Genomic DNA, 17,186 nt, shown 5'->3' with positions numbered 1-17,186 from the left:
ACCTGGCTATCAAAGTGTTAGTTACAGTAACAATTATTACAATATGTTCCCAGTGTTCTGCGAATGATGTGTGTGGGGACCTTGTAGTTTGTATTCTCTTTACCTGCTGTGTCGAAAATAGAATGCTTTCCACAATGTTAATTCCTTGTGTTGGTTGGTGATAAAATTGAACTTCCACCGGCCTCTGTTACAGATTTCTTATTTGGCCAACAAATACAATACGCCTGCTTGTGGAAGCAGGAAGTCAACCCCGATCAGTTTCGTTTTCTCTTTTTGCATTAGACCACCATCCGATCCACCCGCCCATTCTGAGTGCAGGGGAACGCTTCTTTCTCACTGTGGTGTGAGCTGACATTGGGACACTGGCACTATTACAGCATCAGGTAAGAGGTCCCTAACTCCAGCTGGACACTCACTCCCCCCCTCCACCCCGTCTGTCCCGGGTGACAGTGAACCCACTCTTCAGGCAGAGACAGCCTCCTCTTCCTTTGCACAGAGTTGTGCAGAATGGAACGAACAGACGCTGAAAAAAAATGTCGGTCTTATGTCCGCGAAAATATTTAGCAATAGTGGCGAGTCACAAGGATAAGGGAGTAAATACAAAAACAACACACAGAATATTTGAACACATCTTTTTTGTTGAGCTGGAAAACTTCACTGTTAGGTGGAGGAAATCTCTCCCTGCGGCCCTGTTAGAGTTAGCAAGACTAGCCCATTGACTGTAATGGATTCAATAGAATTGGATATTCTTTTGCTTTCCAATGTACAATTTAACATAAAGAAAGCAGGAAAGAACTTAAACAAGGAGTTCAGAGGGCTAAAGGGGGCCATGAAATGTCCTTGGCAAACTGGATTAAGGAAAATCCCAAGGCATTTTATAGGTATATAAGGAAGAGAGGGTAGCTAGGGAAAGGGTAGGTCCACTCAAGGACAAAGAAGGGAATTTCCAGAGAAGGTGGATGAGGTCCTTAACGAATACTTTGCATGGGTATTCACAAAGGAGAAGGACATGGTGAGTCTAGAGAGGGATATGTTGATATTCTGTCGATATAAAAAAGGAGAGATGTTGGTGTTTTGAAAAGCATTAAGATAGACAACCCCCAGGATTGATGGGATCTACCCCAGAATACTGAGGGAAGAAATTGCAAGGGCCTTGTATGAAATCTTTGTCTCCTCTTTAGTCACAGGAGAAGTCCCAGGGGATTGGAGAATAGTCAATGTTGTTCCTTTGTTTAAGAAGGGCAACAGGGATAATCTGGGAAATTACAGGCCGGTGAGCCTTCTATCAGTGGTGGGGAAATTATTGGAGAAGATTCTTAGGGACAGGATTTACTCACATTTGGAAAAATATGGACTTATTAGCAATAGGCAGCATGGCTTTGTGCATAAGAGGTTGTGTCTCACAAACTTGATTGAGTTTTTTGAGGAAGTGGTTAATGAGGGCAGGGTGGTGAATGTTGTCTACATGGACTTTAGCAAAGCCTCTGACAAGGTCCTTCATGGTAGGCTGATACAGAAGGTGAAGTCACATGGAATCTACAATTAGCTAGTAAAATGGATAGAGAATTGGCTTGGCCATAGAAGACAGAGAGTAGCGGTGGAAGGGTGTTTTTCTGACTGGGGATCTGCAACCAGTGGTGTTCTGCAGGGATCAGTGCTGGGACCCCTGTTGTTTGTAATCTATATAAATTATTTGGAGGAGAATGTAGGTGGTCTGATTGGTAAGTTTGTGGATGACACAAAGATTGGGGGAGCTGTGGACAGTGAGGAGGATTGCCAGAGGATACAGCAGGATATAGATAGGCTGGAGACTCTGGAAGAGATCTATGCCCTGCACTCAGCAGTATTTTCCTTCATTTTCCAAATGAAAAAAAAAGTTATGATCAGTAAGACAAGTTTCCTTCTGGGATTTGACCTGCTCAGCAAATAACATCTGCTGTGATTATAACAATTGTCAAGTTCTCACTCCTCTAAGCAAGCCCTCATTCCTTGTAAAATAAGTGAGGGAGATGATGGTGTAGTGATAATGCCACTGGGCTAGTAATGCACGGATTCAAATTCCACCATGGCAGCTGCTGGAACTTGAATTCAATGAATTTGAATTCAATAAATTGAAAATAATCTGGAATCAATAATGGTCCAGATTACTGATTGTTGTAAAAGCCCACCTGGAGGGGAAATCTGTCATCTTTACCTGGTCTGACCTACATATGGCCCACAACAATGTGATGACTCTTAAGTGCCACAGTGGACTAGCCACTAAGTTCAAGGGCAACAAATGTTAACAGTTGCCAGTGACACCCACATACTGTAAAAGTGTGATTTTATACACGTAATGGCTGATAACCCTTGGGGTTAAACATAATTCAAATAGGTGTTATTCTGATTTTTAGGTAACAGAAGAATTGCTCAAATAAAAACAGAAAATGCTGGAAATGTCTGGCAGCATCTGTGGAGAGAGAAACAGAGTTAACGGCCGGAAGTTTCCGACCGTTCACGCCAATGGGATCTTTCCCATCCCGCTGCAGCGAACGGAGATTTGGCTGGTCACCAAATTCTCCACCTTCGCCGCCGTGGGAGCGCACCATGAGCAGGTGGAAAGATCGCGCCCAACGTTTTGAGTCTGCATGACTTCAGAATTACTCAACACTACTCAGTACTCACCAGATCATTTCCACCATGATCAATGGCTGTCATTTTGTCAAAGCATGTGCCTAAGGCTAGGTTCCCTGAAAGAGGTTTACTTAAAAATCAAAATTAAGTAACAGCCAACAACATTTCAATCCTGACTTTCTGGTTTACAAAATAACAGGAGGTGTCATGCTTTGCTAATGCTCCTAATAATATTGAACTCAAGCACCCAGTCTGCAATATTAAGTTTAAACTATAGAGTCATCTATGGGGTGGGGGGTGGGGTTTGGCGATGGCCTAGTGGTATTATCGCTAGACTATTAATCCAGAAACTCAGCTAATGTTCTGGGGACCCGGGTTCGAATCCCCGCCATGGCAGATGGTGGAATTTGAATTCAATTAAAAAATATCTGGAATTAAAATCTACTGATCACCATGAAAACCATTGTCGATTGTCGGAAAAAATCTGGTCCTTTAGGGAAGGAAATCTGCCGTCCTCAGCTGGCCTGGCCTACATGTGACTCCAGAGCCACAGCAATGTGGTTGATTCTCAACTGCCATCCAAGTGCAACAAGGGATGGGCAATAAATGCTGGCCAGACAGTCCCATGAATGAATTTTTTAAAAATCTGAATATTTTCAAGTGCTCATCTCTGCATGGGGTGCTGAACAGGAGAACAGGAATCTCTGAACTGGCAGAGAACTGCCATCTATACCTGGGAAAGGAATTGTCATAATACTTTTTAAACCTGGATATCACTGTATGTTAACCGTTCTATTGCAACTTACTTTGAGTACTGCCTTTAGGTAGATGATGTAAAGATAAGGAACATTCATGAAGGTTTGTTTTTCTTTCCAGAAAATGTTTCATTAATAACGAAAATTATCAAAATGATGCAGGTATGTTCTTCCTTCTCTTTATCACACAATTCAGTCAGAATCACTAATAATCAGTTGATGTTCATCTGTAAGGATCAGAGTCCAGTTGTGAGCATTTGGTTACAGTGGGGAAGTTGTCCTGTTAATCCACCAGGAGGTAGGTGCATGTGCAAGGTGATACAAACATAAGGTCACAAGAACTTAAGAAAAGCCAAGGATTTGCCTCACTGAATTCTCACACTGTTAGTGCAGATCCAAATCTGTTTTAATCTGTTATTCTGCCTGGCAACTGATTTAAAAAGTTTATCACCCTATGTTGGAGTTCTGAACTTGAGTATTGCTGTTGAAGCTTCTTGTCCTGCACTCATCGGGACATTTCGCAATACCAATTGTAAGGTGAACAATAATTCATACTGCATGAGATAGAGTGTTGATTAATTGGCAAATGGACACTTGATTGGTAGAAGCATTGCCATGGAGAGTGTACCAGTAACTGAAATCTGGTGGTTAACTGTCAAGCTTTATATTCACACACAGAGTCCTGTCCTTTGCGAGAGAAAGAGCATGTACACACATTGGACCTTTAAGCTTAACAAAAATTTAAGGGACTGCCATTCCCTGGATCATTCTCCATGGGATTCCGTTACGGGATGTGGGTGTGGCTGGCTCGGCCAACATTTATTGCCCATCCCTAATTGCCCTTGGGAAGATCGTGGTGAACTGCTTTCTTGAACCGCTGCAGCCCCTGTGGTGTAGATATACCCGCAGTGCTGTTAGGGAAGGAGTTCCAAGATTTTGACTCAGCGACAGTGAAGGAATGGCAATATGTTTCCATGTCAGGATGGTGAGTGAGTTGGAGGGGAAACTTCCAGGTGGTGGTGTTCCAATGTGTCTGCTGCCCTTGTCCTTCTTGCTATCTTGACCAATCAGTGTCGACCTCCCTGGTTTGAAAGTAAACCAAGCTTGGCAGTTAACTGTCAGTTGTCAGTTACTGGTGCATTCGCCATGGCAATGCTTCTATCAATCAGAGCCACTCGCCAACCAATCAGCACTCTCAAGCAGTATAAATTGTTGTTCTCTTTCAGTTTAGTATTCTTGCAAATTGTCCTGATGAGTAAAGAAGAAATGTTTCAACAACATGTCTCTTTTTTCAAATATACATCTCCTTTGCTATGTGGTGCCAGAATTATGCAAATGGAAGATTACGTTTAATATTGGCATAATACAAAGCGTTATAAGTTAGCCAAGCTATTGTAGCGTGCACCACATATAAAAAATGATGAATGCAAGGTGACTTTGGAAGGGATTAAGAAAAGCAGTGAGCTTGTCTCTGGTGCTGTTCAATCAATAAAGTCATGGTGGCAGAGTGGTTAGCATTGGCTTGGGTCACTGTCTGTGCAGAGTCTGCACATTCTCCTTGTGTCTGCATGGTGCCCTGTGTCCTCAGGGTGCTCCAGTTTCCTCCCACGGTCCAAAAGACGTGCTGGTTAGGTGCATTGGCCACGATAAATTCTCCCTCAGTGTACCTGAACAGGCACCTCAGTGTGGCGACTCGGGGATTTTCACAGTAACTTCATTGTAGTGTTAATGTAAGCCTACTTGTGATACTAATGAATAAACTTAAGAAAACTTTAAATTTAAACTTTAAAAGTAAGGCAATTAAAAAGGCTAACAAACGGCAACATATGCAGCGAGAAGAATGGAATGCAAGTCTACTGAGATTCAGCATATACGAAAGGGATAAATGGGATTGCTAGGAGGTTTGTGTGATGTGAATTTTATTTCCAGAAGCAAGAAGTATGACTTGTAATTGACAGGAAAATAGGACAAAAACAGTTGAATTGAATTCTAGGATTTAGCTGGCCATTCCTCACTTATTCTGATCATTAATTTGTTTTTAATGCAGGGCTACAGGGTGGAAAACATTGACTGCTTCTACTATCAGTATACTCACTGTACCAATGTAAGTCTTTTCCCTGGAGTTTACCTTTGTACATTATTGTTTTCACTGGGGACAAACCACTTGCACTTATAACCATGTCCTATGGATGATATCAAACAGAATTTTGCATCGAGACACTTAAGGAAAAGGTGACCAGAAATTTAGTCAAAGAAATAGGTTTTAAAGATGAGAGGCAGAGAGGTTTATGGAGGGAATTGCAGATCTTAAGGGCTAGGCAATTGAAGGAACAGGGGCCGCTGATGTTGAAGTTAAAATCGGGGATACGCAAGAGGCCAGAACCAGATGAGTGTGGAGATCTTGCAAATTTGTAAGGCTAGAGGAGATGTCAGGGAAAAGGAGGTTCGAGGCCGCAGAGGAGTTTGGAAATGAAGAAGAGAATTGTAAAGTTGAGGTATTGCCGGACAGGGAGCCAAAGGTCATCAGTGAACTCAGGGGTGTTGGGTGAATGGGACTTGACATGAGTTAGGATGTGGGCAGCAGAATTTGAGCTGCAGTTTATGTTTGGTGCGATGTGGGAGGTTGACTAGGAGAGCATCGGGAAAGTTGAGTCCAGAGGTAGTGAAAACATGGATGAGGATTTCAGCATCAAATGGAGGACAGGTGATGTAATGGAGGTGGAAGGAAAGAGCAGAAATGGGGTTGGAAGCTCATCTTTGCGTCATATCAAGGTGGTAAAGAGGCTGCTTCAGCCTCAGATTATGGACAGGAAGAGGGATAGGTTGGTGGTGAGGGAACAGAGTCTGCGGTGGGTTCAGAGAACAATTCTCCCCAGTATTTAGTTTGAGGAAATTTATGCTCATCCAGTACAGGGTGTCACACTACCATCACAACAAATCAAAATCCGTGGAGGTGTTGGGAGAAATAGTAATGAGGTAAAGCTGTAAATTGTTATTGTGCATGTGGATCCTGATATTGTGTTTTCAGATGATGTTGCTGAGAGGATTGTCTGTGCATGAGAATTAGAAGGTTCCCACAGAGTCAAAGCAGTGTTATGGGTACAGAAAGAGACTATTCATCATCACCGTGTCTGCATCGGCTCTCCCAACGTGCATCATGACTTCGTTCCATTCCCTGCCTTTTCTCCGTACCGCTGCACATTGTTTATATTCAAATAATCATCTAATGCCCTCTTGAATTCCCCGATTGCCTGCCTTCACCATACTTTCAGGCAGTGCATTCCAAAACCAAACCATTTGCTGTATGAAAATAATTTTTCTCACATTACATTTGTTTCTTTTGCAAATCACTTTAAATCTGTGCCCTCTCATTCTCGATCCTTTTACGAGCGGGAACAGTTTCTCCCTATCAATTCTGTCCAGCCCCCTCATGATTTTGAACATCTCTATCAAATCTCCTCTTAGCCTTCTTCTCTCCAAGCAGAACAATCCCAACCTCTCTATCCTTACAACTGAAGTTTCTCATCCCTGAAACTATTCTTGTAAACCTCTCTGCACTCTCTCCAATGTGTTCAAATCCTTCCTATAGTGTGGCACTCAGAACTCTACACAATATTCCAGCTGAGGTTTAACTCATGTATTGTATAAGTTCAGCATAACCTCTTTGCTCTTGTACTCTATGCCCCTTTTAATAAAGCCCACAATACTGTATGCTTTATTAACTGCTTTCTCTACCTGTCCTGCCATCTTCAATGATCCATGCACATAAAGACCCAGGCCCCTCTACTCCTGCACCCGCTTAAAAATTGTACCTTTTATTTTGTATTGTTTGTCCATGTTATTCCTACCAAAATGCATCACCTCACACTTCTCCACATTGTACTTCATCTGCTACCTATCTGCCCACTCCACCAACTTCCCTGTGTCCTTTTGAAGTTCTACACTATCCTCCTCACGGTTTACAATGGCTCAAGTTTTGCGTCATCTGCAAACTTTTAAATTGCCACACCAAGATCCACTAGATCAATCATTTATATATCGGGAAAAGTAAGGTTTCCAATACCAACCCCTGGCAAATACCACTACAAACCTTCCTCAAGCCCGAAAAATATCCAATGGCCATTACTCTCTACTTCCTATTATTCAGCTATTGCTCCTGTCCCTTTTATTCCATGAGCTGTAACTTTTCTCACAAGTCTGTTGTTTGGCATTGTATCAAATGCCTTTTGAAAGTCCATGTACACAACATCCACAGTGTTACTCTCATAGAGCCTTTCTGACACCACTTCAGAAATTTCAGCAAGTTAGTTAAAACATGAGTTCCCCTTTGGAAATCTGTGCTGGCCCTTTCTAATCAACCCACATTTTTCCATGTGACTTCCAATTCTACCACTGAAGTTAAACTGACTAGCAATTGCTGGGCTTATCCATAGATTTTTGAACAACTGTGTAATGTTTGCGATTCTCCAGTCTTCTAGCACCACCTCAACTCTACAGAAGACTAAAAGATTAGTCTGGGTGGGTTCTCTTGCTACAATTTCCACTCACTTCTTTCAATATCCTTGGATAAATCTCATTCGGTCCGGGTGCCTTGTCAACTTTAAGTACCGACAGTCTACCCAACACTTCTTAATTATTAATTTTGAACTGTGCTAGTGACAGAGTTTTTTTCGTCTTTCTCCATGGCCTGTGTAGCATCTACAACATTGGTAAAGACAGATGCAAAGTATTCATTTAATACCTGAACCATGTGCTCGCTTCCATGTGTAAAGTCCCTTTTAGATCCCTAAGTGGCCCTACTCCTCCTTTCACCGCTCTTTTAGTATTTTTAATGGAAGACTTTGGGATTCCCCTTTATGTTAGCTGCCAGTCTTTCCTCATGATCCCTCCTTGCTTCTCTAAATATACTTTTTCACCGCCCCCCTGACCTTATGGCCGGAATTTTGCCGCCCTGCCCACCACGGGAATCGGAGCAGGCGAGGGGCGGTCTATGGAAAGGTCTGTTGACCTCGGGTGGGATTTTACGGTTTCGGGACGAGCAAGACCGTAAAATCCCACCCATTGTATTTCTCTTGGCTCTCAATTGTATTTTCTACCTGACCCATCATAAACACACTTTTTCTTTGTTTTCTTAATCTCTATCTCCTTTTCATCAAAGGAGTTCTGGATTTGTCTGCCCTATCGTTTCCTTTTGAGGGAATATACCTTGACTGTGGCCGAACCATTTCTGTTTTGAAGATAGCCCATTGTTTAGCTAGTTTTTCCCATCAACCCTTTGTTCCAGTCTATCCGGCCCAGCTCCGTCTTGACCCATTGACGTTGGCTTTGCCTGATTAAATATTCTTACTCTGAATTGTCCTCTTCTACCATCATCTTAAACCTTATGATACAATGATCACTGTCTCCTAAATGCTCCCCCACTGACACGTGATCTACTGGGCCCAAGGATTGAAATTTAGAGAACTCTAGAGATGATGATGGGGGAAGGGGTGGTCTGGGAAGAGAAACTACTGAAGGTGATTCTCTGGCCACAACCAGATACAAAAACCAGGGGATAGCAGTCCCTACTTAGCAGAATGACGGAGGAGAGGCTTTGGTGAAGACTGAGTTGGTCAACTGTGTCAAAATTTATAGGTCAAGGGAGAGCAATAGTTGACCATGGTCACAGTCATGTTGGATTCCAGACGTCGACATATACCTTTTAATAGAAAATTGTTTTTATCAGGGAATTTTTTTCTGTTTCTGCTACTGTGTATATTGAGAGTCTGCATGCAGTGAGCACAGAGCAAGAGAACCCACCCAAGTTATCATCCATTATATTAAATGGAGATAAAATCCAGTAGGATCCTTTGCAGGGGTCTGATCCACTGATCGAGTTCTCCTCTGTGTGCTGTGCCCAAGCTGTCCAATCTGCACAGTTATAGGAGAACAAAAAGCCACTTGTGACGATATCCAGTCATAAAGGAGTTGGCAGTGCAAAATGTTCTTGTCAGAGCAGAAACCCAAACTGTTAAGGACCACAGATGAAATGTAGACGGAACATGTTCACTCTCATCACCAGGCTGTCAGTTGGCTGGAGCAGATTGTTCTTGTAGAAAGTCTGCAAGTCCAACAGGTGATCAAGAAGGCAAATGGGATGTTGGCCTATATCGCGAGGGGGATAGAATAAAAAAGCAGAGAAGTCTTGCTGCATCTGTACAAGGTACTGGTGAGGCCGCAGCTGGAATACTGTGTGCAGTTTTGGTCCCCTTACTTGCGAAAGGATATATTGGCCTTGGAGGGAGTGCAGAGAAGGTTCACCAGGTTGATACCGGAGATGAGGGGTGTAGATTATGAGGAGAGATTGAGCAGATTAGGTTTGTACTCGTTGGAGTTTAGAAGGCTGAGGGGTGATCTTATAGAGGCATATAAGATAATGAAGGGGCTGGATAGGGTAGAAGTGGAGAGATTCTTTCCACTTAGAAAGGAAACCAGAACTAGAGGGCACAGCCTCAAAATAAAGGGGGGGCAGTTTAGGACAGAGTTGAAGAGGAACTTCTTCTCTCAGAGGGTGGTGAATCTCTGGAATTCTCTGCCCACTGAAGTGGTGGAGGCTACCTCGTTGAATATGTTTAAGTCACGGAGAGATGGATTTCTGATCAGTAGGGGAATTAAGGGTTGTGGGGATATTCGGGTAAGCGTTCTCCAAGGCGGCCTTCGCGACACATGACGGCGCAGAGTCGCTGAGCAGAAACTGATAGCCAAGTTCCGCACACACGAGGACGGCCTCAACCGGGATATTGGGTTCATGGCACACTATTTGTAACCCCCACAGAGTTTCACTGGCTGTCTTGTCTGGAGACAATACACATCTTTTTAGCCTGTCTTGATGCTCTCTCCACTCACATTGTTTTGTTTCTTAAAGACTTGATTAGTTGTAAGTATTCGCATTCCAACCATTATTCATGTAAATTGAGTCTGTGTCTTTATAAGCTCTGTTTGTGAACAGAATTCCCACTCACCTGAAGAAGGAGCTTGCAGCTCCGAAAGCTTGTGTGGCTTTTGCTACCAAATAAACCTGTTGGACTTTAACCTGGTGTTGTTAAACTTCTTACTGTGTTTACCCCAGTCCAACGCCGGCATCTCCATTTCAGAAACATTCCAGTGTTCTCAACATCCAGGGTTGCTATGGCAGTAATGATCATTGATCATCATAGAATCCCTACACTGCAGAAGGAGGCCATTCGGCTCCTAGAGCTTACAACAGCAACAATCCCACCCAGGTCCTATCCCCGTAACCCCATGTATTTACCCTGGTAATCCCCCTGACACTAAGGGGCAATTTTAGCATGGGCAATCAACCTAACCCGCATATCTTTGGACTGTGGGAGGAAACCGGAGCACCCGGAGGAAACCCACACAGACACGGGGAGAATGTGCAAACTCCGCACAGACAGTGACCCAAGCCAGGAATCGAACCCGGGTCCCTGGCGCTGTGAGGCAGCAGTGCTAACCACTGTGCTGCCACTGATTGTAGATGTGTCCATTAAGGAGAATTCCCCCTCGTTTATTGTGGGAGCTGTACCCATATATAGATTAAAACTGATCCTGGCAAACATGCAACATAGAAATAAATGGAAAACCAGGTGTATTGACTGAATTTGCCAGCCCGATTCAATATTAAACTGAGTGAGAATATTACTTTTACTTAATATTAATATTACTGTTACTTTTCATTGGCCCCTCAATGTAGTTTTCTCTATGCTACTTGCTGCTGAATCCTGAACCTTTGCTGTGAAGTTTTTTTGGATATTCATATGAACACGCAGTTTAGATACTTCACATTTGTTTCCACAGGGACAGTGCAAGTTTCAACACCGGGAGAATTGCAAGGACTCATCAGATACCTGTGTGGACTGGTTTCGACACAAGAAATGCAGAAACCAGAAATGTCCCAAGAAGCATTTAAACCATGAGGTCAGAAAAAAAAACTTTCCATCTTCCCCCTCCCAAATTGCTGGATTTCCCCCATTATTAAGGAACAGAAGTCATTGTTCATTTCCTACCTTCCTAGACACTTCCCACAACCTTGTTGCTGTCTCAACTGTGATCATCTGACTCAGGAGAACAGTGTTATTTGAGAGGAAAAATGTAAATACTTCAGGTGGGATTCTTCATCAAAACTTCAAGGCTATGGACCAAGTGCTGGCAAGTGGGATTAGTTGGGCAGGTCAGGGCATTTCAGGCGTCAGAGCAGACGTGATGGGCCAAAGCGCCTCTTCTGCAGTACAGTATTCTGTGATTCTGTGCAAACTGCTCAATGTCCCAGTCAAATAAATGCGCCCAATATTTTATGCTTTCTTTCAGATTGTTGTCACTGCAACCCCCCCCACCACCCCCCCCCCCCCACCCCATCCCACCCACCCACACCCCTCAACACTAGAAATTGCAGCCTGTTTATGAAATTCTTTTAATGAAATAGTTTGAAAATGGCATGGTGAATCACCTTTAAGACCACAGTAGGGGGAGACCAAGGCAGTTTTCCTGACCATAGGATGTGTGGTTTGTTTGCAGTATAACATATGATCCATTTTCAGATTGCCTGCTATCCGCGTAACTTACTTAAACAAACTTTGTAGTCATGGCTGCAAAGCTTTAATATTTCCTTTCAGTGCAATTGGCTTCTTTCAAGTGAGAGATCTGACTGTCAGAGTTATGAACTTCTCTCTCGAAAGGCACCATTTCTGCTTCAGGGCTGAGAGGTACCCATGTATTAACTGTAATGGTTGGACATATGAAGCACATCAAAGGTTTCTCAGCAATGGCTCTGAAACATACCGACATAAACATGTCTTCAACTGGCTCACCTACTGAATGTATGTGTTTTCACCGTTTTAATTAAGTAACAGTACTGGCCAGAGTAAAAGTCCATTCCCTTCTGCACTGCTCTGGTAAACAGAAGAGAAGAGAAGATGCACCATAGAAAGCATCCCATCCGGATGTATCTCAGCTTGGTATGGCTCCTGCTCTGACCAAGACTGCAAGAAACTACAAAGGATTGTGAACATAGCCCAGGCTATCATGCAAATCAGCCTCCCATCCATTGACTCCGTCTACATTTCCCGCCACCTCGGAAAAGCATCCAACATAATCAAGGATCCCCATGCACCCTGGACGTACTCTCTTCCACCTTCTTCTCTAGGGAAAAAGATACAAAAGCCTGAGATCGCGTACCAATCGACTCAAGAACAGCTTCTTCCCTGCTGCCATCAGACTTTTGAATGGGCCTACCATATATTAAGCTGATCTTTCTCTACACCTTGTCTGTAACTGCAACGCTATATTCTGCACCCTATCCTTTCCTTCTCCCCTATATTCTCTATGAACAGCATGCTTTGTCTGTATAGCGCGCAAGAAACAATACTTTTCACTGAAGACCAATACATGTGACAATAACAAATCAAATCAAATCAAGAGTTCTTTGCCAGCACCTCCAATTGGAGGAAGTATTTCTCAATTATAAATTGTTCTCAGCTGTTTGGTTAAGATCAAGGGCTGGCTTCTCTGACCTCACTTGCAGCTGGGATTCTCCGGTCTCGCTGCAGTGAATGGAGATTTGGCGGAGCGCCAACTTCTCTGTCCCCTCTGACAACGGCAGTGGGGTATAAATGGCTGGAGAATTCCGGCCCAAGTGTCGGATCAAGCCCGAGATGGTGTGCAATGCCTTATCTTGTCAGCTTGGATCTTGTTTCTCTCTCTTGTGGGAACATTAAATGTTTGAATTTTAATTAATTTCTGGAGCAGGCAAGGAGATGGATTAAGGGTTTGCCCCGTCCACTCTGCACATTTGGCTTTGTAACTCTGAGAAAGGAATACAACTTGTTTCATCGCTTGAAGCAAAACTTGAATTTCTTTAATGCGTTATTTATTTGAAGTTTATTTATTAGTGTCGCAAGTTGGCTTACATTAACATTGCAATGAAGTTACTATGAAAATCCCCCAGTCGCCGCACTCTGGCACCTGTTCAGGTACACTAAGGAAGAATTTAGCATGGCCAATGCACCTAACCAGCACGTCTTTCAGACTGTGGTAGGAAACTGGAGTACCCTGAGGAAATCCACACAGACACGGGGAGAACATGCAGACTCCGCACAGACAGTGACCCAAGACGGGCATCAAACCCAGGTCCCTGACATTGTGAGGCAGCAGTGCTAACCACTGTGCCAGTGTGCCGCCCTAAAGTGACCTAGGCACCAGTGAGATTTGAACTCAGGATCTCCTGTTTACTAGGCAAGCGCTTTAACCAACTAACTTAACTGAATAGAAGCAAGTAAATGGAATACGATTACTTTCCCATCCTTGCTAATGTAAATTGTCCTTTATTGTGTGTACTGTTGGAAATTACAAAAATGAACTAGTTAACAACAAACAGGAAGTTGTTCATTTTTACCAGTTGTTACGTTCACAGCTCAAGTGGATGTTTAGTTGTGTAAAAGGATTACAAAGGCTGCAATGTAAGAGCTGCGAATTCTGTTTCTAGGTAATAGTGACATATTTTCTGTGCAAAGCAGAGGAAAAAGCAAATCACTGTACCCAACGAAATTGTCCCATGTACCACGAGAAAGCCCGTCAGTTCATCGAATCTGGGATCATTCCACCTATCTCAGGTATGACTGTTAATGCAATGCACTTGTACTCACTTCTAGACCAGACGGCATGGGGCTATCGCATTTCACACAGGGTAATCCTATATCTGAATTATGTTTAACAGACAAACATAGTGGAAGTGCGTGGTGACCTATCCGAGACTAAGCTGACAAGCAGGCTACATTTAAAATCAAAAAGAATAGAAATGACACTGAGCAATATATGCAGATAAATAATTAATATTCCTTTATCTGTTATTTTAAATAATTAACATTGTTTATCTGTTATTATAACGGAGGCATTTAGACAATCAATATAAATGGATAAATGAAGGGGCAGCGCTCTGAAAGCTCGTGCTACCAAATAAACCTGTTGGACTTTAACCTGGTGTTGTGAGAGTTCTTACTGTGCATCCTTTAAAATAGGTGAATGTTGATTTGTTATGGTCAGTATTTAGAGGGATTCTGTGGGCTATTTATGTATAATTTTTTGGTAATGCTTAGAAATTTCAAGTGGTAATTACAATATATTTTTCTTTTCTAGTTCCGATGGTACCTGGAAACAGAAAGTAAGGCTGTTATATTTGCTGTTAAGAGTGTGTTGTGTTCATCTGCCGACAGTGCTGATAGTAATTTCTAGTCTATGGAGTCCCCATTACCAACATTAGTGAACACTAAAGGTGTGAATGTCTGGTTGACGTCAACTAAGTCCAGAGACAAAGCCTGTCAAAGACCAGAGGCAAAATGACTGATGGTGATGCAAAACTTGAATGTATAGGCAGATGATTTCTGACTGAAATAAAGTTTACATTCTTCTTGGCCTTAAGATTTCACCTCTGAACTGCCAGCTTATCAAACCAGTCCATCAAGGTCACCAAACTGCCTTCATAGAACAGATGATGGCCGGAATTCTCCAATCTCGCCCGCAGCTGGGATTCTCCAGCCCCGCTGCAGTGAATGAAGATTTGGCTGAGTGTCAAATTCTCCCTTCTCGCTGGCAGTGGCAGTGGGGCGTGCGAGACCAGAGAATTCCGGCTGCGAGTTTTGGATAAAAGATCATAACTTGCGGGATACTAGTGACATCTCTCGCATCTTTCCATTAGAATAGCACAGGAAGAGAGGGATTGCCACTGGAAATCCAATCCAAAAATGATTTTCTCCAATGTTCCTCATAACCATAGGAGAAGTCAGGGAAACCAGATCTGCAAAATTTCACAAAGCTTCAGATATCACAACCCGAATGTAAATAAAAAGCTTGAGAACACTGGGGTTATATCACTGGACTAGTAATCCAGAGTACTGAATTAATGTCCTAATGGCAATGGAGAACTTAAATTCAATTGATTAAACAATCAGGAATCAAAATAAAGGCTAGTTTCAGTAATGGTGACCATGAAATGTTGGATTGTTTGCAAAACTCCTTCTGGTTCATTAATATCCTTTAAGATAGGAAATCTGTTGACTTTACCCAGTCTGATTTACATATGACTCCAGACACACAGCAATGTGATTGATTTCTAACGGAAATGGCCTAGAAAGCCACTCAGTTGTAATGAAAGGGATGGGAAATAAATGCTGGTTTTCCAACAACATTCAGAACCGGCACACAATTTTTTCAAAAGCACAGTGATGTATTTGGGGATAATGCACATGCTCTCACCCATGTATACAGTGACAGTGTTTCAGAGGTCAGGTTTTGGGGTGGTAATTGTGGTAAGTTGCACTGAGACCTGGACCACATCCTCCCTCATTTACATGTGGTGGCACAGAATCTGATGGACTGGCAGGTATTAGAGAGGATAGATTTGGCACAATCCTTTTGGGACAGTTATGTGGTAGTGTCAGCTGTATTTCCCCATTTTACTGTTATCTGTACCCCAAAACTGAGCAAGTAACTGTCAAAAGAAAAAGATAGGAAAAGCAGCTCAATATGTTCCTACATAATAGGCTTGTTCTGATTTTGACCAATAAATGACCTGTTTAATTTACTCTTGTGCTAGAAAGAAAATGGTGGACTTGGTAAAACGTGAAAACCCACAGGTCCAAAACTTTGTTCTGAGTGGATATCTGTTTTTGGACAAGGTTCGTTCATTCATTGCAAACTCTGTACGAGAGAGAAAGCTTCCTGTAGATAAAGGAAGAAATTACTTCAAAGAGGTATGATTTTTAACTTGTTCGTTAAAGATAATGTAAGATTTGGAAATTGGATGATCCAGTTTTCTCTCTGACTAACAAACAAAATTGATAGCTGGCTTTTACTAATTTTGAAATATTTTAAATTGATATGCAGGTTGCCACCGTCCACTTGTCTTTGCGGCACTGAGTGGGCAGGTAGGGGCAGGGATCCATCAGCCCATTCCATATGACCCACCGTATGCAGCACACTATCTATCAACCTACTGTTCTTATAAAGGCAAGAACCCCGGGAGCTGAATACTCAGACTCGTTAGCCGAGGGCAACATCCCTTCACCTCCCAGTCCTGGTCACTAGTGCACCGTGTTTCACGACCGTTTGGCTGAGAAGGATGACGATATCCTCACAAACCTACAGCTCCCTATTACCCCACACACATCTCCCTCTGTGGCTTCATCTCATGGGATCCGAATGCTTTCCCTTTGCATAGGTCAGAGGGGATGGGAAATAGATGTGAAGTCCAGCACCAGTTTTAAGGAACTTTAGCAGTTCAAATTAGTCTGGAAGCAGAACTGAAAGTTAGACGCTGAAGAACCTCTGTCAAGTTTATAAGAGGGCTGAGGGTCCCTGGGTTCAATGAAGAACCTGCGGAAGTGCTTCAGACCTGCGGGAGGGGATGTTAACATACAGCAGTGCAGTTGTAAGGAGAGCAGCAGTAATTTCTGGGTGTGCCACCATTTGCCAATCTCTCTTTGCTGATATGGGCTGCCACATCCTTGGCTTAAGGACAGCACGGTGGCACAGTGGTTAGCACTGCTGCCTCAGAGCACCAGGGACCCGAGTTCAATTCCGACCTCGGGTGACCCTGTGGCGTTTGCACATTCTCTCCGTGCCTGTGTGGGTTTCCTCCGGGGTGCTCCGGTTTCCTCCTACATTCTAAAGCTGCGCAGTTAGCTTGATTGGCCATGGTAAACTGCTCCTTAGTGTCAGGGGTAAATACGTGGGGTTCCATGGATAGGGCCTGTGTGAGATTGTTGTCGGTGCTGGCTTGACGGGCCG

The 17,186-nt window shown here is 43.1% G+C and overlaps 1 protein-coding gene across 2 annotated transcripts in view; it reads left to right on the top strand.

Moving 5' to 3' along the window:
• The first annotated feature begins 284 nt into the window (after window positions 1-284).
• The window catches only part of LOC144501694 (uncharacterized), a 32,148-nt gene continuing 15,246 nt past the window's right edge, over window positions 285-17,186 (top strand). For both annotated transcript variants that reach the window (XM_078225633.1, XM_078225632.1), the window contains exons 1-7: window positions 285-383; window positions 3,490-3,530; window positions 5,416-5,472; window positions 11,205-11,324; window positions 13,888-14,014; window positions 14,538-14,562; window positions 15,994-16,150. In XM_078225633.1, the coding sequence (XP_078081759.1) occupies window positions 3,522-3,530; window positions 5,416-5,472; window positions 11,205-11,324; window positions 13,888-14,014; window positions 14,538-14,562; window positions 15,994-16,150 (495 nt within the window). In that variant the 5' untranslated portion in view covers window positions 285-383; window positions 3,490-3,521. The remainder of the gene's footprint in view (window positions 384-3,489; window positions 3,531-5,415; window positions 5,473-11,204; window positions 11,325-13,887; window positions 14,015-14,537; window positions 14,563-15,993; window positions 16,151-17,186) is intronic.

The sequence above is a fragment of the Mustelus asterias genome, chromosome 12, assembly GCF_964213995.1.
Source record: "Mustelus asterias chromosome 12, sMusAst1.hap1.1, whole genome shotgun sequence".
NCBI classification, from domain to species: Eukaryota; Metazoa; Chordata; class Chondrichthyes; order Carcharhiniformes; family Triakidae; genus Mustelus; species Mustelus asterias.
This window is presented reverse-complemented; position numbering and strand designations above follow the sequence as displayed.